This window comes from Vipera berus, assembly GCF_964194415.1.
Source record: "Vipera berus genome assembly, chromosome: 1".
Lineage (NCBI taxonomy): Eukaryota > Metazoa > Chordata > Lepidosauria > Squamata > Viperidae > Vipera > Vipera berus.
The window spans coordinates 333330314-333357175 of record NC_138202.1 but is presented as its reverse complement, the minus strand read 5'-3'; the positions used below and the strand labels follow the sequence as shown (position 1 = coordinate 333357175).

The 26862-nt window shown below is 40.2% G+C and overlaps 1 protein-coding gene across 1 annotated transcript in view; it reads left to right on the top strand.

Moving 5' to 3' along the window:
- Positions 1–26862, top strand: part of MSRA (methionine sulfoxide reductase A) — a 228109-nt gene that overhangs the window by 60166 nt on the left and 141081 nt on the right. Inside the window, exon 2 of the mRNA XM_081339974.1 lies at positions 12918–12986. Coding sequence (XP_081196100.1) covers positions 12918–12986 — 69 coding nt within the window. The remainder of the gene's footprint in view (positions 1–12917; positions 12987–26862) is intronic.

Below are 26862 nucleotides of genomic sequence, written 5' to 3'. Positions count from 1 at the left end.
TCTTAATAGTCCCATGTCTCCTTCCCCCAAGCAAAAAACCAGTTCTATAGACATGCAAATGTAAACCATCAGGAAGGTTGGAGCTAGAACATTAAGAAGACAAAGACCTGAAATCTACATATCCCACCCAAAGTCTAAGACAGGACACAATAGGATTAACTCATCAGAATACCAGAAAGGCACACTCAGACTCAGGTCAAAAGTTCACGACACAGGAAATAGCCTCAAACAGGAACAGGAAGCAACTCCAAACAAAAGGATCCAGAGGGTATGAAAACCTACTCCCTACATGTGGTCAGTCCTTCTTTTCTGCCAGCCATCTTCCTGTCTGGTTCTCCTCTGTTAGATGGTGCATGGGTCTGGGCCAGAGTCAAAATAAATGGAGATAACCATGATCTCTCTGACACCTTCTCTTTCCAAATCAATTTGCAGGGAAAAAACAGATGGCTGTTGCCAGAAGTACATGTGGGCCATATGCAGTCAGCCTGAAAGTTGTATATGACTCAAGGGAAGCAGTTTGCATTGCCTCTGTTTTAGATCTATTGAAATTGTTTAACTATCATTATTTAACCATCATTATTGTACCTGTGCACTCCCAGCAAAGCCAGCCCATAGTGGTTAAGCCAGATGATGGTCAGGTGAGGTAGCTTCTTTTGAAGTAGTAGTTAGATTTACAGGTAATATTTTATCTGGTAAACTGTTAATATCTGGCAACATCTGGTAGAGATTTTGCTAGCTACATTCTTCTATATTAGGACTTTTAATAAATACCTTGAGAAAGTTATGTGATGTCAGGCAAATGTTTAACTAGATGGAGTATATTTACTAACTGCTGAGAAACTAACTTTTAAATGATTGAATTGGATCTATATATACCTCCCAGTTCTATTTCTGATAGCTTGAATTTTCACCCTCAAAACTGAAACACACAAGTATTTTATGTTTCCTGTTGGTGTGGATCGTTGGGCTTCTTATGGAAAAGTGGCATACAAATAAACAGAAGATAACACTGCCTAAAGCTAATGAATGGATCAATACAAGCTTCCGGTCTACCTTCTGAAAGCAATTGTGAGAAGCAGGAATTCCACTGTATTGAAAGAGATTTGATATGCTGAACTTCAGTGCTGTGAAGAACTCCATGTTGGAAGTGCTGGAGGGTATTGGTAGTGATTAGGTCTGGTGAAGCAGTAGGTGTGAGCCTAAATGGACTCCAGAAGATGGTAGAGGACAGGAAGGCCTGGAGGAACATTGTCCATGGGGTCGCGATGGGTCGGACACGACTTCGCAGCTAACAACAACAAAAGTCTGGTGAAGTTAGTCTAAAACATATCGTAAAGGACAGGTCTAATACCATGAAGCTTATCTGAGCATTTCTTCTGCTCATTTGTTACTATCAGGAAGTAGTGGGGGCAGGGACAGGAATGTAGGAGAAGCACTGAACCATCGTTGTTCATCTATTGACTGGCAGTTGAATGAAACTTTAATATAACCTCTAGACAGATAATCTGCCATCAGGGTGTGCGTAGTTAGGCACCAGTGTGTATATGTAGAGTATTCTATCACAGCCTGCACATTGCTTTCAGCTACTCACATCCGAACAATGGCTTCTTGTGAGATATGTCATTGGGGAGGGTGGGAAGAAGTGCTATATTAACAATATAGTGAAATATGGGCTAGAGTTCTAAAATAACAATGCCACCAAGAGGTGACAAAACATGAATGTCTTTGTCCTTATTTGTACAGAGGTAATCAAAAAATGTCAGCAGGTGATAGCCTAATGGTAGTATAATGTGGCAAATCCCTCATCGTAGATCACACCCCTGCTATGAACCTATTTGATTTCATAAGACAATCCCTATATCTGCCACTTCAATCCCCATCTGTAATATACGTATGGACTGACTGTGACACAATAATATGCTCTATTTAAAAAAATAGAGATTCAGGATTTATTTTTCAATTGTATAACATAATTTATTAATAACTTGTTATTTCAAACATTTTACCTAGTGTAAGTTGTGGTCTTTTGGATACTTTTAAGTTTCCATGATCATCATCCTGGAAGTTTTGGACAATGGTGAAGGTTGGGAACTGCAATCCAGTAATGGCTGAAGAGATACTATGTCCATCCTTATCTACTGTTTTGGGAAAAGAAATCAAAATTCAAGAGTTAAAAATAAATAAAGATAGATTATGAGTTTATATACCTTTTTAGCATCATAATATTCTGGTGCTATGCCATGTTAGTTTATCCATGACTTACTGAATAAATCACAGCTTCTGAGTTTGCAGTACATGCTAAGCCATAAACTAAACTACACCATGTCTTAGTAATGTAGGAATCTGGCTTTCAGATTTCTTTCCAAAGTACATCTGAAGGCTTACATTGTGACAGATGGTGCTATGTTTATGAGAAACTTTTCTCTAGCTGCCCTGGATTTATGAATGCATGGCTGGAGAAAATAATTGGATAGAACTTGGGCTACTGTGTGATTGGAGGTAACAAACAATTGCTTCTCAGCTACATCTACAGTTGCAAGAAAAAGTATGTGAATCCTTTGGGATTACGTGGAGTTTTGCATGAATTGGCCATAAAATGCACTCTAAACGTCATGTAAGTCACAACAATAGAAAAACACAGTCTGCTTAAAATAACATTAGCTGTTGTCATGTTTTAATTGAACATAAGATGGAAACATTCACAGTGCAGGGTGGAAAAAGTATGTGAACCCCTAGCCTAATGACTTCTCCAAGAGCTAATTGGAGCCAGGAGTGAGCCAACCTTGACTCCAATCAGTGTGATGATATTGGATGTGTTGCTGACAGCTGTCCTGCCCTTTAAAAACACACACCTGTTTTGGGTTTACTGGTCTCAAGAAGCACTGTCTGATGTGAACCATGCCTCGCAGAAAAGAGCTCTCAGAAGACCTACGATCAAGAATTGTTGACTTGCATGAAGCTGGAAAGGGTTACAAAAGTATCTCCAAAAGCCTTGATGTTCATGTGTCCACGGTAAGACAGACTGTCTACAAATGGAGAAAGTTTAGCACTGTTGCTACTCTCCCTAGGCATGGTCGTCCTGTAAAAATGACTGCAAGAGCACAGTGCATAATGCTTAATGAGGTAAAGAAGAATCCTAGAGTGTCAGCTAAAGATCTACAGAAATGTCTGGCACATGCTAACATTTTTGTTGACACATCTACAATAAGGAAAACATTAAACAAGAATGGAGTACATGGGAGGACACCACGGAGGAAGCCATTGCTGTCCAAAAAAAATATTGCAGCACGTTTGAAGTTTGCAAAAGAGCACCTGGATGTTCCACAGCACTACTGGCAAAATATACTGTGGACAGATGAAACCAAAATTGAGTTGTTTGGGAAAAACACACAACACTACGTGTGGAGAAAAAAAGGCACAGCACACCAACATCAAAACCTCATCCCCACTGTAAAACATGGCGGAGGGAGCATCATGGTTTGGGGTTGCTTTGCTGCCTCAGGGCCTGAACGGATTGTTGTCATTGATGGGAAAATGAATTCCAGAGTTTATCAGGACATTTTGCAGGAAAACGTACGACCATCTGTCCGCCAACTGAAGCTCCGCAGAGGATGGGTGATGCAACAGGACAATGACCCAAAGCATACAAGTAATTCAACAAAACAATGGCTTCAACAGAACAGAATACGCCTCCTGGAGTGGCCCAGTCCTGACCTCAACCCAATTGAAATGCTGTTACATGACCTTAAGAGAGCGATTCACACCAGACATCCCAAGAATATTGCTACACTGAAACAGTTTTGTGAAGAGGAGTGGTCCAAAATTACTCCAGATCGTTGTGCAGGTCTGATCTGCAACTACAGGAAATGTTTGGTTGAGGTTATTGCTGCCAAAGGAGGGTCAACCAGTTATTAAGTCCAAAGGTTCACATACTTTTTCCACCCTGCACTGTGAATGTTTCCATCTTATGTTCAATTAAAACATGACAACAGCTAATGTTTGTGTAGTATTATTTTAAGCAGACTGTGTTTTTCTATTGTTGTGACTTACATGACGTTTAGAGCGCATTTTATGGCCAATTCATGCAAAACTCCACGTAATCCCAAAGGGTTCACATACTTTTTCTTGCAACTGTATGTAGCTCCTTTTGGTTTTGTATCTTCTGTCTAGAAAATGAATGGCATGGGAGAAAATCAAAAGGATACTGTAGATGAAAACAGGAAAATGTGCAGTAGAGTTATGGATTTCAAAGGCTGATTAGGCAGTTGTGTACCGTTTGAAACATAAATATATGGATTGTATTCTTGATTTCCAAAAATGAGTAATTTAAAAGTGTACAACTATTTTATTCCAAACTTAGTTTTCCCACTGATAGTAATATACTATAAGTTATTTTTCTTTGGTTAGATAGCTGCTTTCAAACAAACAAACAAATCCAGAAGGAATTTGGGTCTTATCTTCAACTCAGTATAAAATGAGTTTTGGAATAATCTGCAGAAATACTATGCTGAAATACATCATATTTTGTAATATTGATCAGTATGCAGACAGTAGTGCTCTTGCCGTAATACATCCAATTGCATATGAGGTGTCAGATTGTGCTAGTGCTATATGAACAAATTGCTCAAACTTACCACAGTGCCCTTCGTCACTGTCACTTTTAATAAGTAAAAATAATTTGTTCTGAAATATAAATTGAAACCGTGTTGTTTTTAATAAGTCTCCATCTAATTAGCTGAAAAGTCACCTGGTTGGTCTGGAAGTTTTCTCATTCTTTACTTTGTATTATTTGTCTCTTTAACTCTTTTCTTGGGACCCCGTCTCCAAGTATAAAAGTGGCTGCTGCTGCTACTCTCAGTTCCAAGGGCAGCAATTGGTAGTGTAATTTAGTTCTAGAGAAACTGCAGATTCAGATTATATTCTTTGTATTTCTGTTTCCCTTAGTATTAAATATTGGTAAAATGCTTACAGGCTGGATACATTCACACATCATACTTAGGCGAATCATAAAAAAAGTCATTTTGTTTTGGCTTAACATGTTGTGTAAATCTAGGCACTGTGGTTTTAAAACCATGCTTTATGGCTTAGTGCAAAGAAAGAACTATAAAGAGTGGTTTATTCAACAAGCCATGTTTTACTAATGATTTTTTTTAAAAAAAATACCAATGAATTATTTGGAGCAAAGGTCAAATTTGTCTGTGATTTATTGGACTCATCTTGATTAAAAGAATAATGGACCAGCAGTCAAATAAAGAACAGTTGTTGTTAGTTGTGAAGTCGTGTCCGACCCATCATGACCCCATGGACAACGATCCTCCAGGCCTTCCTGTCCTCTACCACCTTCTGGAGTCCTTTTAGGCTCACGCCTACGGCTTCAGTGACTCCATCCAGCCACCTCATTCACTGTCGTCCCCTTCTTCTCTTGCCCTCAATCTTTCCCAGCATTAGGCTCTTCTCCAGTGAGTCCTTCCATCTCATTAGGTGGCTAAAGTATTTGAGTTTCAACTTCAGGATCTGGCCTTCTAAAGAGCAGTCAGGGTTGATCTCCTCTAGGACTGACCGGTTTGATCACCTTGCAGTCCAAGGGACTCGCAGGAGTCTTCTCCAGCACCATAGTTCAAAGGCTTCAATTCTTTGGCGCTCAGCCTTTCTTATGGTCCAACTTTCACAGCCATACATTGCAACTGGGAAGACCATAGCCTTAACTATATGCACTTTTGTTGGCAGGGTGATGTCTCTGCTTTTTAGTGTGCTGTCTAGATTTGTCATGGCTTTCCGCCCCAGGAGCAAGCGTCTTTTAATTTCTTGGCTGCAGTCCCCATTTGCGGTGATCTTGGAGCCCAGGAAAATAAAATCTTTCACTACCTCCATTTCTTCCCCATCTATTTGCCAGGAATTGAGAGGGCCGGATGCCATGATCTTGGTTTTCTTAATGTTTAGTTTCAACCCAACGTTTGCACTTTCCTTCTTCACCCGCATCAAGAAGCTCTTTAGTTCCTCTTCACTTTCTGCCATTAGAGTGGTATCATCTGCATATCTTAGGTAGTTGATATTTCTCCCGGCAATTTTAATTCCAACTTTTAATTCATCTAGCCCTGCCTTTCTCATGATGTGCTCTGCATATAAGTTAAACAAGCAGAGTAACAGTATACAACCTTGCCGGACTCCTTTCCCAATTTTGAACCAATCAGTGGTTCTGTGTCCAGTTCTCACCATTGCTTCTTGACCCACATATAGGTTTCTCAAGAGACAAATAAGATGGTCTGGTACTCCCATCTCTTTAAGAACTTGCCACAGTTTGTTGTGATCCACACAATCAAATGTTTTAGCATAGTCAATGAAGCAGAAGTAGATGTTTTTCTGGAACTCCCTAGCTTTCTCCATGATCCAGCTTATGTTGGCAATTTAATCTCTAGTTCCTCTGCCTCTTCGAAATCCTGCCTGTAATTCTGGTAGTTCTCGATCCACATACTGCTGGAGTCTAGCTTGTAAGATTTTAAACATAACTTTACTAGCATGTGAAATGAATGCAATGGTGCGATAGTTTGAACATTCTTTGGTACTGCCTTGTTTTGGAACTGGAATGTAAACTGATCTTTTCCAATCCTGTGGCCACTGTTGAGTTTTCCAAATTTGCTGGCAAATTGAGTGTAGCACTTTTACTGCATCGTCTTTTAAGATTTTGAATAGCTCAGCTGGAATACTGTCACCTCCACTAGCTTTGTTGTTGCTCAGCTTTCCTAAGGCCCATTTCACTTCACATTCTAGGATGTCTGGCTTGAGGTCAGTGACCACCTCATCGTGGTTATCAGGGACGTTAAGCTCGTTCTTGTATAGTTCTTCTGTGTAATTTTGCCACCTCTTCTTAATCTCTTCTGCCTCTGTTAGGTCCCTGCCATTTTGGTCCTTTATCATGCCTATTTTTGCATGAAACGTTCCCTTCATCTCCAATTTTCTTGAAGAGATCTCTAGTCCTCCCTATTTTATAGTTTTCTTCTATTTCTTTGCACTGTTCATTTAAGAAGGCCTTCTTATCTGTTCTAGCTATTCTCTGGAATTCGATTGGGTGTATCTTTCGATTGGGTGTATCTTTCTTTTTCTCCCTTGCCTTTCGTTTCCCTCCTGTCCTCAGCTATCTGCAAAGCTTCCTCAGACAGCCATTTTGCTTTCTTGCATTTCTTTTTCTTTGGGATGGTTTTGGTTGCTACCACTTGTACAATGTTGTGAACCTCCGTCCATAGTTCTTCAGGCTTTCTGTCTATCAGATCTAATTCCTTAAATCTATTTGTCACCTCTACTGTATATTCATCAGGGATATGATTTAGTTCATACCTGAGTGGCCTAATGCTTTTCCCTACTTTCTTCAGTTTAAGCCTACATTTTGCAACTAGAAGCTCATGGTTTGAGCCACAGTCAGCTCCTGGTCTTGTTTTTACTGACTGTATAGAGCTTCTCCATCCTTGGCTGCAGAGCACATAGTCAATCTGATTTCTGTGTTGACTGTCTGGTGATATCCATGTGTAGAGCTGTCTCTTGGGTTGTTAGAAAAGAGTGTTTGCTATCACCATTGTATTCTCTTGAGAAAATTATATCAGCCTGTGCCCTGCTTCATTTTGTACTCGAAGACCAAACTTGCCTGTTATTTCGGTTATCTTTTGGCTTCCTACTTTAGCATTCCAATCCCCCATGATGATAAGGACATCATTTTTTGGTGTTAGTTCTATAAGGTGCTGTAGGGCTTCATAGAACCGGTCAATTTCATCCTCTTCAGCACCGGTAGTTGGGGCATAGACTTGGACTACTGTGATATTGAATGGTTTGCCTTGGATTTGAACTGAGATCGTTCTGTCATTTTGGGGATTGTATCCCAGTATTGCTTTTCCTACTCTTTTATTGACTATGAAGGCTACTCCATTTCTTCTGAGGGATTCTTGCCCACAGTAGTATACCTGATGGTCATCTGAATTAAATTCACCCATTCCTGTCCATTTTACTTTGCTGATTCCTAAGATGTCGATGTTCAGTCTTGTCATCTCTTGTTTGACCACGTCCATCTTTCCTTGATTCATGGATCTTACATTCCAGGTTCCTATGGAGAAAAAATCTTTACAGCATCGGACTTTCCTTTCACCACCATATACATCCACAGCGGAGCGTCCTTTTGGCTTTGGCCCAGTCGCTTCATTCTTTCGGGCACTACTAGTACTAAAGAAGAGTAGATCTGTTTAAAAAAATTTAAATAGCTCTTTTTCCCACAATTTTCCTTTAATATCATATACAATTGCACGAAGGGCTGATGTTTGGAAAAGCAAAGTCCTAAGGCCTTTGTGAAGTTATTTGGACAATTATTGGAACTGTGGTCACAGGATGGCTACCATTTTCTACCTAGACCATAGTGTCTAGAGACTTTTGTTGGGAGGAAGAATACTCCGTTGGAAAGCAACAACAGTAAATGGAGACAACTTTCTTTGGTTCTTTCTTGTCTTTGCATGTCATTAGTTCTTTCTCAACCATATTGTGAGATTGGTTAGTCTTGTTGCTATATCTTCTGTGTGCATTTGGAGCATTTTCTCCTGACTTTTTAAGACAGATAAATTATTACCCATCTGATGAGAACACTGAAATTGGTTAGCATTTGTATAAAGGCTGAAAGGTAACCCACTGGCTTACAGATTTATACTGATGTTCACTTATAGCATTGAAAAAAATTTACATGGAATCTTGGTGAGAATAAAGCCAGAAAGAGGCTAGCAGTTATTTGATGAGGAAATATGGACAAAAAGTACAGATATTCTTCAGGTTATGACTGCAATTGAGACAAGAATTTCTGCTGCTAAGGAAGGTGGTTTCATCAAAAATGTAAAATCTTTCAGAGAGCCTTGTAAGATCATAAATAAATAATCCATTAAAGCTCTGAACTTAAAACTCTCATTTTTAATGTTTTGTCCCATTATCTTCTCATCTTGTCAGATATTTCTATTCAACACTTTAAGGACCAGGATTTATAGCAAAGGGGACAAAGAACAACTTTGTTTGCTTTAGTTAAATTGCCATTAACCACACTGCTATTAACATGATTCAAGCCTAAGAGAAATAGATTTAAAGAATACAAATTAACATAGGAGTCCTTAGATTGTGTTTTGTAACTCCACAAGTAAATGTGAAAGGCTCTCACTTGTTCCCATCTTTATTATTTATTATTTTTATTTATTTATTTTATATCCTGCCTTTATTATTTATGTAAACAGCTCAAGGAAGTGAATATATCTGATATTCCTTCCTCCTCTAACCCTGTGAGGTGAGTTGGGCTGAGAGTGAGTGACTGACCCAAAGTCACCCAGCCGCCTTTCATGGCTAACGTAGGATTAGAACTCACCATCTCACAGTTTCTAGCCTGGTGCCTTAACCACTGGACCAAACACACATCTTCATTGATAGCACTAGACTAGAGTGACAGTGGGATCAAGGTGCCAAGTGCTGTCCTTTAGTGAACTTTGCATTTGCAGTAATGGCTGTTATAGTTATGTGACTTAGGCGTAAGTCTATTCATGTTGTATTTACATGGCAAATGAATTAGTTCAAAAACATGATTAATTTTTTTCTGATGAAAAATAGAACTTGGGAACTTTTATATTTTTTCTCATCTGGATGATAAGGGGTTCCAGATGAGGGATAAAACTTTTTGGTAGTATCAGGAGTGGATCTTGGAAAAAGATGGAAGAAGTGAAAGAAACTAGAAGAAAAAACTAAACTAAACTAAAAAGAAAAAAATATTTCTGGAAGAGAAAGTACTATTCTTGTACAAAAAGTACTACAAGATTAATTCTGAACAGAATGGGAAATAGACATAAGGAAAAATGTGAAATCTGCTTCAAACACAGTGAAAAGGATTGTATTGTAGAGTCCTATTGAAATGTGCAGTTATGTTAATGGGAAGTAAAAATAATATGCTTGCTTGAAAGATGATGTGAAAGAGGCTGAGGATGAGGAAAAATGCAAGTAAGAGAATGTACTTAGTGAGAAAGATTGTATGTATATATAGAGAAAGAAAGTTGTAAATCATCTTAGTCAAACAGAGCAAGAAACAGGTAAGATTGAAAGTAGCATGGAAAATGCAGAATGGTTTCAATGAAAATAAAAAATATATATGTTCTGAAATGGGTAAAGAGGGCTAAAGAAGGAGTGTCCAGGAAAGTGAATGGAATTAAAAATAAAAGTGATTATATGTTTTGGGATAAAATTAAAATAAGAATAATTTTTCAAGCTCAAGAATTTCTGCAGCGTTTGAATAGTATTCATGTAAATGTTCAATTTATGATGGAAGAGGAAAAATAGCCAACTTTCATTTTTGCATGTTTTAATAATTAAGAAATAAAATAACGAATAGTCTTGAATTATGGAATATCGCGCATAAATATAGAATTGAAGGTCATTACTGAAAGCAGTCAGAGTCATATGTGACAAGGGTAAAAAATGCATGAGAACACACGGATAGTTTAAAAATTCAGCACTGAGCTGTGAATAACAAGAATGTATGATGTCCTTTTCATTGTTTTAAAGCATTTACGCATATTTATGTAAAGATGCTGTGGGAAACCTTTATGGACTTTTTGCTGAAAAAAATGAACTGATGATTTATGGATTTGATGACTAGAAATGGTACATTATGGAAAGAAGGAAACTTTAATGTAGCCTTAGGACAAAATATAAACATAATAACTGATGTTATAAAAAAGTGGAAACCGCTTTTTTATTTTTTACTTCTTTAATTTCTTTTCACTTTTCTACTACTTTTCTTCACTTATCTTTAACTCAGAATCTATTATTTTTACTTTGTGGAAAAATGTCTTTAATAAAATTTATATTTGGAATATATACACATACACAGATAAAAATACAGAATTCTTGTGGGTGAAATTAAACATATGTTTATTGGGATCAATGTATGATCCTTGTACAGAAATGGTTTGCAAGAGAAGAAGATATGGAGAGGTATAATGAATAGTATGAGTATAATTTGAATTTATCGTTTCCTTTTCTTATGCCACAGCTTCAATATCTTTGGCTTTCTATTTCTTAATTCTATTCTGCATTATGTGTAACACTGCTTACTCCAAAGGTGGAAAATATATGTATTTAACAATGCAATATCTTGGAGCTGTTGTGCATTTTAATTTTGTGACTTAATGGATAGTGGTTTAAAGAAAGGAGGGAGAACCATTAATTTTCTTAAGATATATAGGAAGAACATGAGAAAATGATTTTGAAATAAAATGTAAATGTGAATTTCATTCCAATAAGTATAACTGAAAATATTTTAGAAGTCTATTAGTTTATTGTAAATTCCAAGTACCTGGGAAAGAAATATTGATTATACTGTCAACACTGATAACATTGGATGTTCTTGCTTTGACAACAGATGGAAATGTAGCCATCTTTTCTCTATCACTTTTAGAGTTCGTTGATGCTGGGAGGGGGAATGTGGATGAGAGTCCAGCTAGTCATAACAATAATAACTCAGCCGTGGGAATCCAAGGTTATTGTGCCCAGAGTTGATAAAGATTTGGCCGGCTGGAGAGCTGGGGAGAAAACCCGGGCTTCAAGCTAATTGGGGAATGTGATTTATGACTGTTAATTGGAGGAGGGAATTGTGATTTATTACCTTGTACCAAGAGGAGGGGAAATCAGTTTTTGGCTTTAACTATGTAGTGCCGATACTTTGTTTCTTGAATAAAAAGATTCTTTAAGGTAAACAATGCCTCAAAGTTCTTTTGTAGAGTTTTATCTGTCGGAACCATGACATATACATGGTAAAAAGCATGAATAGCTTAAGTTAGAGTATATTTACCTCTTTCATTAAAAGTGAAAAGCTGCAGTGGCCAGAAAAATATATTGTTATATTTATTCAAATGTGTAAGTTTCATACTACCTTCAAAATAATAAGCAAAAACTATATTCCTATATCTCTCCAGAGCTATTTTGCTTCACTCTCCATCACCACCAAGCTGGCGAATGGGCAGCGCCGCCGCTCTGGGAAAGCTGCCGCGGCACGTTTGCAGGCTGCCGAAGGTGGCAGCTCTGCAAACGGGCCGTCACCGTCGCGCAACCGGTTCCATCATACATTAAAAAAATGGCAACCGTGCGCGTCCATGCATGCGCAAGAAAAAACATTTTGTGCATGCGCAAAGCGTTTTTTGCGCATGCGCATGCATGGACGCACGCACGCTGCTCCCACTTTCTTTGGTGTGTGATGGAACCGGTTCCCAGTGGCTCTTTTCCTTTTTCAGGTTGCCGACCCCTGCCCTATCCTTACCACTTTCTATAGATTGGGAGCATACTGTCATATTGCATTACAGTCTGGTTTGGAACCATCACTGCTTCAGACAGAAAGGCAGTGCAGAGAGTGGTGAGAATGGCACAAAAGATTATTGGCAGTTCCCTCCCTTCCATCCAGGACATAGCATATGAGTGTTGCTAGAGCAGAGTCTGCAGGATTGTCTGGGACACTGCACATCCTCTTCACAACCTGTTTTCCTTGTTACCTTCTGGGAGGAGACTTTGTGGTATCCGAAGCAGAACTTTCAGATTCAGTCACAGTTTTGTTCCATACAGTATTACACTTGTGAACTCTCAAGCTTCCTCTTTCTGCTATGTATTCAAGATGGACAGTGATTAATATGTATATGTATTTATATGTAAGGGTGTAGGTATATACATATGTTGTATATAGCATGTTTATATGTGTGTTATGTATGTGTGCACTTTTGAGAGAAGGCAACAGAATTTCATTTTTAATGTGTTCCAGTGTGCCCACAATAAAAAAATGACAATAAAGATGATCTTCTCTTATATAAGATGAGCCATATAAGTCAAACAAACATTCTTACTGGATAAGTTAATATTACTTTGATTTTCAGATAAACATCATGTGAATGGGAATAGTATGGCTGAACCCTTTCCAGAGGGAATGCACATGGCAATATTTGGTAAGTTCAATTTGTCTAATATTGAGACTTTATTTCTGTCTAGACATATATTAAATTATCCTGTTTTTCTATTATTAATATTAATGAATATCACTATAATTCTTTGCTTCAAGAAACTGTTTACCATTATTATCTCTTTTTAAAATGATAACTTATCCAAGTTATCAGTGAGGACCCAGATTGTTGGAGGCAATTAAGCTGACTTTGTAATAATGCCGCTTGGGGGGTGTATGAAAGCCCTAATAAGCAGGCATATACATAGAATGAAGGCTACTGCTAAGCTTGTAAGCCGCCCTGAGTCTTCGGAGAAGGGCGGGATATAAATGGAATTAAAATAAATAAATAAAAATAAATAAAGTATGGATGAATTTGAATTTTTTATATCCAGTCTAATCTTTTGACTTGTTAATAGAAACACCCCTCCAACACACCCAGATATGGTTATTGTACTCGGGATGAAAAATGAATTAAGATTGCTTTATGGAATAAGAGACTCAGCTTGATATAGTGGTTAGAAACTGGGAGTCTGAGTTGTAGGCCTGCCTTGGGCACAAAGCTAGCTGGGCAACTTAGGGCAGTCACCCCCTCTTATTTTTATTTTTTTATTTTAATTTTATTTATATCCCGCCCTTCTCCAAAGACTCAGGGCGGCTTACAAGCTTGGGATGCAAGAAAGGGCAAACTCCTGAAAACTTGCCAAGGAAAATGAGGGACATGTCCAAGCAGTAATCAGGAGTAAAAACTGACTTGATGGTACACATACACACACAAAATTAAAGCATTCATGTAATGATGGATTAAAACTCAACCCTAATGCATTACAATAAAGAATACATTCACTATTGCTCCTAGTTATTTTTTTAGAAGGGATTGGCAAAAGATATTAATCATTATTGTGATTAGCCAGAAGCCATTTTAAACATTACAGGGTACAAATATAAATGTGGTTCTTAGAAATCAGTAGAAATCAAATATACTTTTATGATTAAGGATTTCTAGTCAATGGTTTGCACTGACGTAGCTGTTTCTCAAAAGGGATATATGTTCTATTATCTTAATGGTAAGTTACAATCTTGTAAAGAGTTTAGTTATGATAAAGCTTATGGTGTAACTTGACAGTTGAATGGAATTTGAAATATATAATTTGTCAAGAATTAAGATTATGTTTATAGGAGAAAAGTGGCAGAACCTGGGGGCGGAATTAAAAGAGGAAACAGGCTAGAATCCCTACGTAGCCACCAGCAGACTAGGTCCACCTCCCCCTTAAATTCTATCTAACTCTGAGCCGGTGCTAACCATTAGTTAGGCTGTTGTAATATGCTAGACTTACTATATATTTATTTACAAGATTGTTCATTGCCTCAGTCATAGGACTCTGGGTGAGGTGCAACAAAGCAAAACACACTGAACAGAAATAAAAGAGAATCAGTGCATTATACTCCCACTCCCAAATTGCAAAGAAATACACAGATGTCTGCTATTATTCACAGTGGGGCTAAAGCTTGATAGGAACTTCAACCTTGATATATGGCAAGCTGTAGTTCAAACTTGGGTATGGAAAATAAAGGAGGAAACTAATCAATATAAGTTCACTGTGTAACTTGGGGAAATCACTGTCTCCCAGACCAAACTATTTTACTCAGTTATTTTGTGGGATGGTGCTATTTATACATCATATTTATTTATTATTTATTTATTTATTAATTATTATTTATTTATTTATTTAGCTCTTGAGGAAATGTGGAATGTAAAGATAAAGAATTTGGTTTACTTCATTTCATAGCGCATAATAAGGTGACACTTATACCAAAATACTGAATCATTTTTGCAACTCTTGAGATATGTCTTTATGTCAGTTAACCTTACCATAATCTTTGGAACATGACCCTTTGATTAATTAGCATGAAAATGTCCTTTGTACCTCAGGAAAGTCAAGTATAACTCTTGTCTTAAAAAGCAGATTCTTACTCTCACCTTATGGTGAAATGAGCAGCAAACAAATTCAATAAATAAAATAAAATTTCTGGGATTTGACACAATAGTGTTGATTCTGGTTTGTTCAGTTTTTTTTGGAGAAAGAATATTTTTGATATTACTTAGAGAAGACTGAAAGACTCTCCTGAGCGTTAGCTATCAACTATTTTTATGTGCCATCATACTATTTTTGGCATTATGTGCATTTTCATAGGAATAAGCAGATTATTAATTCACCAATTCACACCTGGCAGGAATAGCCAACACTCCAGAAGATAGGCTCAAGGTACAGAAGGATCTTGACAGACTTGAACATTGGGCCCTATCTAACAAAATGAAATTCAATGGTGAAAAAAGGAAGGCTCTGCATTTAGGCAAGAAAACCTGTCTCAACAGTAGTAACTGTGAGAGGGATCTTGGAGTTCTAGTGGACAATCACTTAAATATGAGCCAGCAGTGTGCTGCAGCTGCCAAAAAAGCCAATGCAGTCCTATATTTTCTTCAGAAATATTTCACTTCTCATCCAAGAAGCTTCTTCAGTTCCAGTTCAGTTCTAATGATATCCCACAAGCCACTTAGAACTGAAAAAGCTTCTTGGATGAGAAGTGAAACTTTTTCAAAGAAAAAAAACAAGTCCAGTTACCTTTTGGAAAAGCACTTTTGGGATGTGAAGACAGAACACATATTTTTTTTTTAAAAAAGTGCGATAAAATGGATGCCAAATTTTTAAAGAAAGAGTCACAACACAATAATGGGAAGAATTATTGAACAAATTTGGCACAAAATATGGTAAACAAGGAAAAAACCCTCCAAAGTATTTGAAAGAAATACACATTATTATTCGGAGAATTTTAGAATTCATATTTGAAATGAAACCACATTCTTTTTACTAGACATAATTCTTAAATATACTAACAAAAATATCATAATTTACTAAATAAATATTCATGGGTGCAGGGATAAACTTAGAACAATATTACAAAAGAGTTATTAATGAAACTCAGAATTTAAACTTAAATAGATTGGGAACAAAGTTAGAGAATATGTAGTAATGGCAAAATTAAAAGCGTGTGTTTACAGCAGAAGTTTTACCTCATTCAAGCAAGAACAGTTTCCATACTTATAGCACAGCAAGGTAAATTATAAGTATAGAATATGGCAATTAAAAGGGAAAAAGAACTGATGAAAGAACAACTCATAAATATACAAATTTTAAATATTTAGGGATATTATATATCTGTCAAGTACAAAAAAAAAGAAAGAAGTTAAATATTTATAATATTTTTAGCAGCTTTTCTTTTTCTTTTGGTTTTTAAAGCAACAAATACTGTAGTGGAGATTCTGGCACTTAGCTCAAAGATTCAACTCTTTTGTCATTGTTAAAATAATACAATGTACCTTATTTTTTATGGTTAATTTCTTGTGCTTAATATATTGAGCACTAAAGAAAAATTGGATTGAGATGGGCAGCTATAGAAATTGAATAAATAAATAAAACAATAAATAAATAAAAAGAGGCAGTTTGGTATAATAGTTAAGGCACCAAGCTAGACACTTCTGTTCCTGCCTTAGCCATAAAGCCAGCTGGATGATTTTCAGCCCGTCACTCTTTCTCATTCCTAGGAAGGAGGCAGTGCAAACTACTTACAAAAATCAACTCAAAGGGGAAGGAAGGAGGGAAGGAAGGAAGGAAGGAAGGAAGGAAGGGCAACAAGATCATCTATAACTTAACTGGGCACTATCTAACAAAATGAAATTCAATTGTGAAAAAAGTAAGGTTCTACATTTAGGCAGGAAAAATCAAATGCACAGATATAGTATAGGTGGTACCTTGCTCAATAATAGTAACTGTGAGAGAGATCTTGGAGTCCTAGTGGACAATCACTTAAATATGAGCCAGCAGTGTGCTGCAGCTGCCAAAAATGCCAACACAGTTCTAGGCTGCATTAACAGAGGGATAGAATCAAGATCACGTGAAGTACTAATACCACTTTACAATGCCTTGGTAAGGCCACACCTGGAATACTGCATCCAGTTTTGGTCACCACGATGTAAAAAAGATGTCGAGACTCTAGAAGGAGTACAGAGAAGAGCAACAAAGATGATTGGGGGACTGGAGGCTAAAACATATAGGGAACGGTTGCTGGAATTGGGTATGTGTAGTTTAATGAAGAGAAGGGTGAGGGGTGACATGATAGCAGTGTTCCAATATCTCAGGGGCTGCCACAAAGAAGAGGGAGCCAAGCTATTCTCCAAAGCATCTGAAAGCAGGACAAGAAGCAATGGATGGAAACTAGTCAAGGAGACAAGCAACCTAGAACTAAGGAGAAACTGCCTGACAGTTAGAACAACTAACCAGTGGAACAACCTGCCTCTAGAAGTGGTGAATGCTCCAACACTGGAAGTTTTTAAGAAGAGACTGGACAGCCATTTGTCTGAAATGGTATAGGGTTTCCTGCCTTAGCAGGGGGTTGGACTAGATGACCTCCAAGGTACCTTCCAACTACTTCTTCTTCTTCTTCTTCTTCTTCTTCTTCTTCTTCTTCTTCTTCTTCTTCTTCTTCTTCTTCTTCTTCTTCTTCTTCTTCTTCTTCTTCTTCTTATTATTATTATTATTATTATTATTATTATTATTATTATTATTATTATTATTTTATTTTATTTTATTTTATTTTATTTTATTTTATTTTATTTTATTTTATTTTATTTTATTTTATTATTTTATTTATTTGTTTTTATAAACTGCCCTTCTCCCGAGGGACTCGGGGCGGTGTACAGAATAAGGTAGGTATACAGATTGAACAATAGTGAAAAACAATAGTAAAAACAAATTGGGACCCCAATTAGAGCTATCAGGCCAGGCCAGACTGTTATTATGGGAGCAATTATTTTATGCCCAAGAAACTCTTCCTGTATTGATAGTGGTGCATGTAAAATAAATTCAACCAATAAATAAATAATTATTCCAGTTGTGTGATCTATTATCACTGACTGGTGCATCTGTTCCCTTTGGGCATTGTATGTTAAACAAGGCAGAATTTTGGGTCCAGACATACATATCAGCAAGGGAAGACTTTGGAATCTGTGGATAAGATTAGCTATGTCATACTTTCTGAGTATCTCAACTTCAAAAACTTTTAATTCTAATATCAGTATCTAATATATAGGGGTAATAATTAACCCAGTGATGGCGAACCTTTTAGAGACCGAGTGCCCAAACTGCAACCCAAACCCCAGTTATTTATTGTCAGGTGCTGAATGGGTGTGGCCTACTGGGTGGGCGTGGCTGGCATGGATGTGGCATACTGGGTGGAAGTGGCCGGCTCGATGTCACTCGCGTCAGGGGCACTTGTGTGGAGCTAGACAGGACTGGGACGAATCTGAGGGTCTCTGGCCGAGGGGGGATGGGATTGGGACGAGTACCGGGTCATGGTCCACTGGAGGAGCCTCACTGATATTAAAGGGGGTGGGGGAAGACATGATATTAAAGGGGGCGGGGGAAGAGACGTGCTGAAACCAACCCTCTGCTGTGATACACCAGGCGACCGTTTGCCTCTGGGGGAGGTGAGCGGCCACGATGCACCCAAAACCAGCACTCTGCTGCGATGCGCCAGGCTGCGATGCACTGAAACTGGCCCTATGCCGCAACACGCCAGGCAGCTGTTCACCTTCGGGGGAGGCAAGCGGCGCAATGCACCTGAAAACAGTGCTCTGCCACGATGTGCCAGGCTGTGACGTGCCAAAACCGGCCCTATGTTGTGACGTGCCAGGCAGCCGTTTGCTTCTGGAGGGAGGCGAGTGTCCGCGATGCGCCTAAAACCAGCCCTCTGCCATGATGCGCCAGGCCACAACGCACTGAAACCGGTCCTATGCCGCAATGTGCCAGGCCGTGACGTGCTGAAACCAGGCCTCTGCTGTGACACACCAGGTAGCCATTTGCCTCCAGCTGGAGCCAAGCAGCCACACCACACCAAACTGGACATTTGCCATGACACGCGAGGTGGCTGTCTGCCTCCGGTCAGAGGCAAACAGCCACTTTGCGCATTACAGCAAATGTCCGGCTTTGGCGCGTTGCGGATCTTTGCCTTTGGCCAGAAGCAAACAGCTAGCAAGTGGGGCAGATGTTTGCCTCTGGCCAGAGGCTGCTGCCATTTCCCACCCCCACCCCCTGTATGGATCACCCTGCCGCTGCTGCTTGGAAAAGGCCTCTGCCCTATGGATCTATGTCTGCACAGCAATTTTGTGCCCCCCCCATGGCTGATCCAGGTGGCAGAGGCCTTTTCAAAGCCTCTGGAGCTCGCATCCATGGCCATGGGGCAATTTTGTGGCACCTCAGTGGCGTGGATTGGCAGTGGAGAGGGCATGAAATTTTTTATTTTTTTATTTTTATTTTAATTCCATTTATATCCCGCCCTTCTCCGAAGACTCAGGGCGGCTTTACAAACTCTTTGCAGCCCTAGATCTGTGGGGCAGAGGCCTTTTGTAGGCCTCTGGAGCCCAGATTGGGCCGCTAGCGCACCACACAATCGCCCCGCAGCCATGATTGTGTAATTATTTTTAGACTCTAGTGACATAATTTTAATACTTTTATATTAATAACATAGATAAGAGCTGTAGGCCTCTGGAGCCCGGATTGGGCCGCTGGCGCACCGCACAATTGCCCCGCAGCCATGATTGTGTAATTATTTTTAGAATCTAGTGACATAATTTTAATACTTTTATATTAATAACATAGATAAGAGCTGGTCAGAGAACATCCCTTTAGTTTAAAGTTGGTTTCTGAAGATTCAAAGGAACTTCATACCTTTGTGATCTATTTGATGGCAGGTTTAGCTTTGTTCTATTAACTGTATTTCGAAAAAATGTTGAAAATGACAGGAGGTAGCAGAGATGTTCTGATTCATTTCTTGATAGGACTTGGACTAAAATATTTCAAAGAAAAAAATCTGTCTAAAATTGGGAAATAATAGTAAAGACAGGAAGTATCTTGTATTTCACATGCAATGGAGCTTAACTTTAAGATGTTTTTGCACTTTGACATTAACTTGATGAAAATAAGAAGGTGTTAAGCTGCCTCATATTATTTGAAAATAATGATGTCATGGTTCCGATAGATGAAACTCTTCAAAGAGCTTCGAGGCATTGTTTTTCTTAAAGAATCTTTATTTGAGTAACATAGCATTGGCATGAACATAGGTGAAGCCAAAATCTGAATTCCCCTCCCCTGAACACATACATTTGTGTATGTAGCACAAATCCCTCCTCTAATTAACAGTCATAAATCACATTCTCCAATTAATTTGAAAGGCAGGCTTTCCCTCCAGTTCTCCAATCCGCCATTTCTTATCATCTCTTATTTCAAAAAACCTTGACTCTCATACTACTGCAATATTGTTATATCTAACTAACTCCCATACACATTCCTCATCCTCACCCCCAGTATCATCTAATTCTAAGTCTAAGAGTAAAACATAAGAAGGAAAATCTGAATTAAATTCACCCATTCCTGTCCATTTTAGTTCGCTGATTCCTAAGATGTCGATGTTCAGTCTTGTCTTCTCTTGTTTGACCACATCCAGCTTTCCTTGATTCATGGATCTTACATTCCAGGTTCCTATGGAGAAAAAATCTTTACAGTATCGGACTTTCCTTTTACCACCAGACACATCCACAGCTGAGCGTCCTTTCGGCGTTGGCCCAGTTGCTTCATTCTTTCTGGCGCTACTAGTACTAGCCCTCTGCTCTTCCCCAGTAGCATATTGGACACCTTCCGACCTGAGGGGCTCATCTTGCAGCATCATATTGTTTTGCCTTTTAGTACTGTCCATAGGGTTTTCATGGCAAAGATACTGGAATGGGTTGCCATTTCCTTCTCCAGTGGATCACGTTTTGTCAGAACTCTCTGCTATGACCTGTCCATCTTGGGTGGCCCTGCACGGCATAGCTCATAACTTCATTGAATTACACAAGCCCCTTCGCCACGACAAGGCAGTAATCCATGAAGGGCAATATGTACTTTAAAGTGAAGTTAAAACAGTTAAAGTACTGTGCCCACCGCACTTGCTTTGGGGACAATTTGCAGGGAGTTTTCAGTGCTTCTAGATTCTTGTGATCTGTCCATACTTCAAAAGGCACCTTGCTCCCTTCTAGATACTGTTGCCAGTTTAATACCTCCCACCTAATTGCAAAGGCGTCCTTTTCCCAAATTGTCCATCTCCTTTCACTCTCAGTAAATTTTTTCGAGGTGTAGGTGCAGGGTTGCAAAGCTCCACTTTGATTTTTTTGCAGTAATACAGCTCCGACGGCCACGTTGCTGGTGTCAGCTTGAAGTACAAAGGGCTCCCCTGGACAGGGGTGCTTTAGGACCAGTTCAACAGCAAATAGCCTTTTTAAGTTCTCAAAAGAGGTCTGACAGCTCATAGACCATGCTAGTGGTTGGCCCGGTCATGGCTTCCCTCCTCCTTTGCCTGTTTTGAGTAGTTCTGTGAGAGATAGGGCAATCTTGGCAAAGGAAGGGATGAATTGATGGTAGAAATTGGCAAAATCTAGGAAGCTCTGAAGCTGTTTCCGAGTCTTTGGGGGCTGCCATTCAATTATAGCCCTCACTTTGGCTGGGTCCATTTCAATGCCCTTGTTGGAAATTCTGTAGCCAAGATAATCACATTTTGACAATTTGACATAAAGCTTGGCATTCAATAGTTTCTTTAACACTTCTCTCACCAGCTTTATATGATCAGTCATATTCGTGTTGTATATCAAGATGTCATTAAGATACACCAGAACCCCTTTGTATAAATGGATTGTGTATGACCTTATTAATCAAATGCATGAATACGGCTGGGGGCCCCTATAGCCCAAATGGCATGACTTTGAATTGTTAGCTTCCAAAGGGGCAGTTGAAGGCAGTTTTCCACTCATCTCCCTCCTTTATTCTCACCCGGTAATATGCTTCTCTCAGGTCTCATTTAGTGAAGACACTCCCCTTAGCCAGGTGGTTTAGTAAGGACTTTAGGAGGGGGAGGGAGTATTTATTTTCCACACTCACTGTGTTCAGAGATTTATAGTCCATGCAGAGATGAAGAGACCCATCTTTTTTTTTAAACAACACAGGGGCTCCCATAGCAGACTTGGCCCGTTCAGTGAATCAACTCGCTAAGTTTTTGTCCACATATCGCTGCATCTCCTCCATTTCGAGGGGAGACATAGCGTACATTCTTGATCATGGAAGTTTGGCCCCCAGCAACAGTTCAATGGAACAATCATTGGGCCAGTGAGGAGGCAGGGCATCACATTCTTTTTCACTAAATGCCTCTGCTAGATCCCGGTACTCACTGGGGATGAGTGGCTTGCCTGGTGGTGGTGAGGCAGCCATGTGCGCTTGCTCGTTGGGTGGGCTAAAGTTTCCTGTAACGTGTTGAATCAATGGGGAGGTTGGGCCCTATAGGTAGCCTCACAGTTCTCATTCCTTTCTCCCACCAGATAAACGGCTTCCATTTGTCCAACCAGGTTAATCCTAGGATCACAGCGTCAGTCATTTTTGGAGCCACCAGGAAGCAAATAAACTCCCAGTACTCACCTATTTCTAGGCGTAGGAGCTCAGTTAATTGCGTGACTAAATTCCCTCCCATCAGGGAGCCATCGGCTTGCTCAGACCTCACAGGTTTGGAGAGCAGTTTTGCTTGTATGCCCATTTTCATGGCAAATGCCAACCTAATGATGCATTGGGACCATTCAGTATCGACTAGCACTTTTAAATCTACCTGTGCCTCCAACTTAGGGATTATGAGTTTGGCAGGTAGTGAGAAAGGTGGAATGTGTCGACTCACCATCAGGTCATTCTCTCCTTCATAGTTGCTATCGAAAGAGGGTAGAGTGGGGGTGGATTCAGCCCGAGTCCTGGCATCCTCCTGTGTTGGGGATGTGACTTGGGCAACAGGTTCCTGTGTGATCCAGTTGGATTTCTCTCTTATTGGTTGCTGGGCAGGTTTCTTTGTCGCTTCTGGTCCCAGTCTATTCTGCTGTTGGGGGTAGGGGACTGGGTAATTCGCTGGACGATATTACTGCTGTCTGCATCAGAAGCACTTGATTGGCGGGCCTGCAGGTGGCCTGGGTTTTTCAGCAGTTGCAGCAGTTGGAGGTTTTCGGGGTGGTGGTTGCTGTTTGGGTTGCTCTGGCCTTGACTCGGCTTCAGGTGGGGGAGGCTTCTTATAGTGGGTGAGGTGAATGTCTAGTCTTATCGCTGCCTGGTACCATTCTTTTAGCTGATCAGGTACTGCTCGATAGATGCAGGCCTGAGAGAGGGGATCGTCTAACCCTTCTTTGAAGTGATGGTCTAAGGACTGCTCAGGCCATCTCTCTATGCGACTAGCTATCTTGCGAAACTCTCATACATACTCAAGAGCAGGCCTGCCAGCTTGTTTTATCTTATGGCTGCTTTGAGGGCAAGGGATGGGTCCGCAAACCTTGCTCTCAGTCCTAGGAGGAAGAGATGGGGGTCCTCCAATTCGGGGGCTTGCTCATTATATAAATTGTTCAGCCATTTGGATGCTTCCCACTCTAAACTGGATGCAACTACATCGGCCATAGCTGTTGGGTCTGGGTAGAAATAGGCACAGCAGTTCAAATGAGAGCACACTTGGTTGACAAAAAGAATCAGCTTCTCTGGGTCCCCATCGAAGGTCGCTCTGAAAGGTGGAGCAATCAATGGCTGTTGGGCCCCCCACTGTGGCTGTTGCATCCCCAGTTGCTGCTAGCCCCCCCGGCTGTTGATTCAATGTCTGCTGGGGCATCCACTGTGCACCCCTACATGCTGCTGGGCCCCCCACTTGGTTGTTGCACCCCTGGTTGCTGTAGGCCCCCCAGTGTTTGCCGCCTGGGTGGGGGTTGTTGTCCCCCCTGCTGCTGGTCTGCCAGGAGCTGTGGCATCCTCAGTTGCTGTAGGCCCCCCAATGGCTGCTGCTTGGGTGGGGGTTGTGCTATCCCCCCTGCTGTTGGTCTGCCAGGAGATGTGACATCCTCAATTACTGTAAAATCCCCTGTGGCCTCAGAGGGGGTTGTTGCTGGATCTCCATCATTTGCGGGCCCCTCAGCGTTTGCTGTACATTCGGGGGTGGTGACCATCCCCCTTGCTGTAGCCGTTCTCCCACTGGTTGCTGGCCTCCTGGCCTCTGTACCACCACAATTTAATGCAAGGCCTCTATCAGCTGCTGCAGGCTCAGAGACTGTTGACCTCCCACCTGTGGAGGCTGCCATATTCCCCATTGCTGCAGGGGGCCCAGACTGGGTGATTGATATGCACACTGGTCTGGGGATCGGCTGTCCCAGTGACTGCCTGGGTCCTCATCTCGGTGGCGGTTGGGGTTTCTGGAGGGGCAGTGACTTGAGCTATCTCTATATGTGGGGTTGGAGGTCCTAGTAGGAGGCTTCAGGGACAGAAAGGCCACCTGATCTATGAAGGAGGGGCTTGGTGTTCCTCTCGACAGGAGTTGATGGCTGCCTCATCGATCATCCTGATCACTGGCATGTGGGGAATGGGAAGGTTGCTCTCTGCTTCTCATTTCTAGCCCCTCAAATTTTTCCACCAACTTGCCCACTGACTGACTACGAGCTCCAGACAGATACTTCCACTCACCGAGTCCTCAGTGGCAGACGATCTGGTAACTCTCCACCGGTCTGGGGAACGCAATATGTGGGAACCCCTTCATGGTAGTTCAACCTCGTCTGCCTTTGAAGCACTTGAGGGTGGCAAGGCTGTCTTGAGGCATCTGGAGTCTCCGCTCGGCAGGGCCCATTCCAACAACCAGATCAGCTGTCCTAATGGCTTGGATTTTGCCCCCAGCTGGGAGGCTTGAAAAAGCTCCTTCTCCACCGGCGTGCTAGCTGTTGCTCCTCTCCCCCGGGGTAGCAGCTGCTGCCAGGGTACTGGCTTCAGGCATCTTCTCTTTCTCCATGATGATATCTTCCCTGAATCTTTGTCAGCTTATCCCTTGATTCTAGGGACAGCGATTGGGGCTCAGGATCCCTAGATAGTTAGGAAAGTTGGAGATTTTGGCTTAATGTCATGGTTCTGACAGATGAAAATCTTCAAAGAACTTCAAGGTATTGTTTTCCTTAAAGAATCTTTATTCGAGTAACATAGCATCGGCACGAATATAGGTGAAGCCAAAATCTGAATTCCCCTCCCCTGAACACATAGTATCTAGCGCAAATCCCTCCTCTAATTAACAAATACCTCCTCTAATTATCCCTCCTCCAATTAATTTGAAACGCAGGCTTTCCCTCCCGTTCTCCAACCCACCATTTCTTATCATCTCTTATTTAAAAAAACCTTGACTCTCATACTACTGCAATATTGTTGTTTAACTAACTCCCATACACATTCCTCCTCCCCACCCAGAATCATCTAATTCTAACTCTAAGAGTAAAATATAAGAAGGAAAATGGCTGCATCTCCATATGTTGTCAAAGAAAGAACATCCAATGTTAGCAGTGTTGACATATGATCTACATGTAAACTATATTTTGCTCAATATTTATACACATACAGAAGACAGTTTCCTTTTTTATTTTTTTATTGAAGTTTTACAATACATTTTTAAAATAGAAAAAACTCTCTCCCCCTCCCCTCTCCCCAACCCTCCCCTCCCCTCCCCTCCCCCCTCCCCGACTTCCCAGAGCTAAATACAAGGTATAGCCTTACAAACATAAGCTAAAATATGCTAACAACAAAAATAAAACATTAAATTCTATCGCACTTTAACTCTCCATAGTCATAATTATATTACTAACAAATAACTAATAACTAATAACATCTTCCCATCGTCCTGTGCGCCCCCACAGGGAGGGCCTTCTCAGGGTTCCGCCAGTTAATGAATGCCGTCGGGTTATTCCCAGGGGAAGGGCGTTCTCTGTGGGTGCGCCTGCCCTATGGAACCAACTACCCACAGAACTTAGGACTGCCCCCGACCTTCGCTCATTTCGCCGGGACCTGAAAACTTGGCTCTTCGATCTATTTGGTCCAGACTGTGGGGTTGTTAATTTAACTGGGTTTTAGATTTACTCTTGGGGCTTGAATTTAATTTGTTTTAATTGTTTTTATTTTTGTATTCATGGTTTTAACTGCCCTGTAAACCGCCCTGAGTCCTATGGGAATAGGGCGGTATACAAATCCAATAAAATAAATAAAATAAAATAAACTAATAATACATCATATAAAACCACTACTTATTCAAATGCTAAATGAAACTTTTTAGTCCCATATTTATTCTGAATATATTCAATTCATCTTCTCCATTCCACAATATATCTCTGTTGCGATTGTTCTTTCAAATATGCTGAAATCTTTGCCATTTCCGCCAAGTTAGAAACTTTCAAAGTCCACTCTTCTATAGTCGGCAGTTCTTCCTTCTTCCAATATTGCGCTACTAAAAGTCTTGCTGCCGTGATTAGATTCAACATCAATTTAGTGTCTATAACAGTAAAGTCTGTAATAATACCCAACAAAAACAACTGCGGAGAAAACCTTATCTTTTTCTTAAATATCTTTTGCATATTCCACCAAATTTTAATCCAAAAAGCTTTGACTTTTTTACAAGTCCACCATATATGAAAATACGTTGCATCCTCACAACCACACCTCCAACATTTGGGCTGACAGTTCGGATACATACTTGCTAGTTTTTTAGGATCTAAATGCCACCTATAAAACATTTTATAAAAATTTTCTCTTAGATTTTGGGCCTGTGTAAATTTTACGTTTCTAACCCAAATCTTTTCCCAAGTATCCATTGTTATAACCTCCTGAATGTTCTGAGCCCACTTTATCATACAATCTTTAACAAGTTCCGTTTCTGAGTCAATTTCTATCAATGCATTATATATCCTTCTTATATGTGCTTGACCT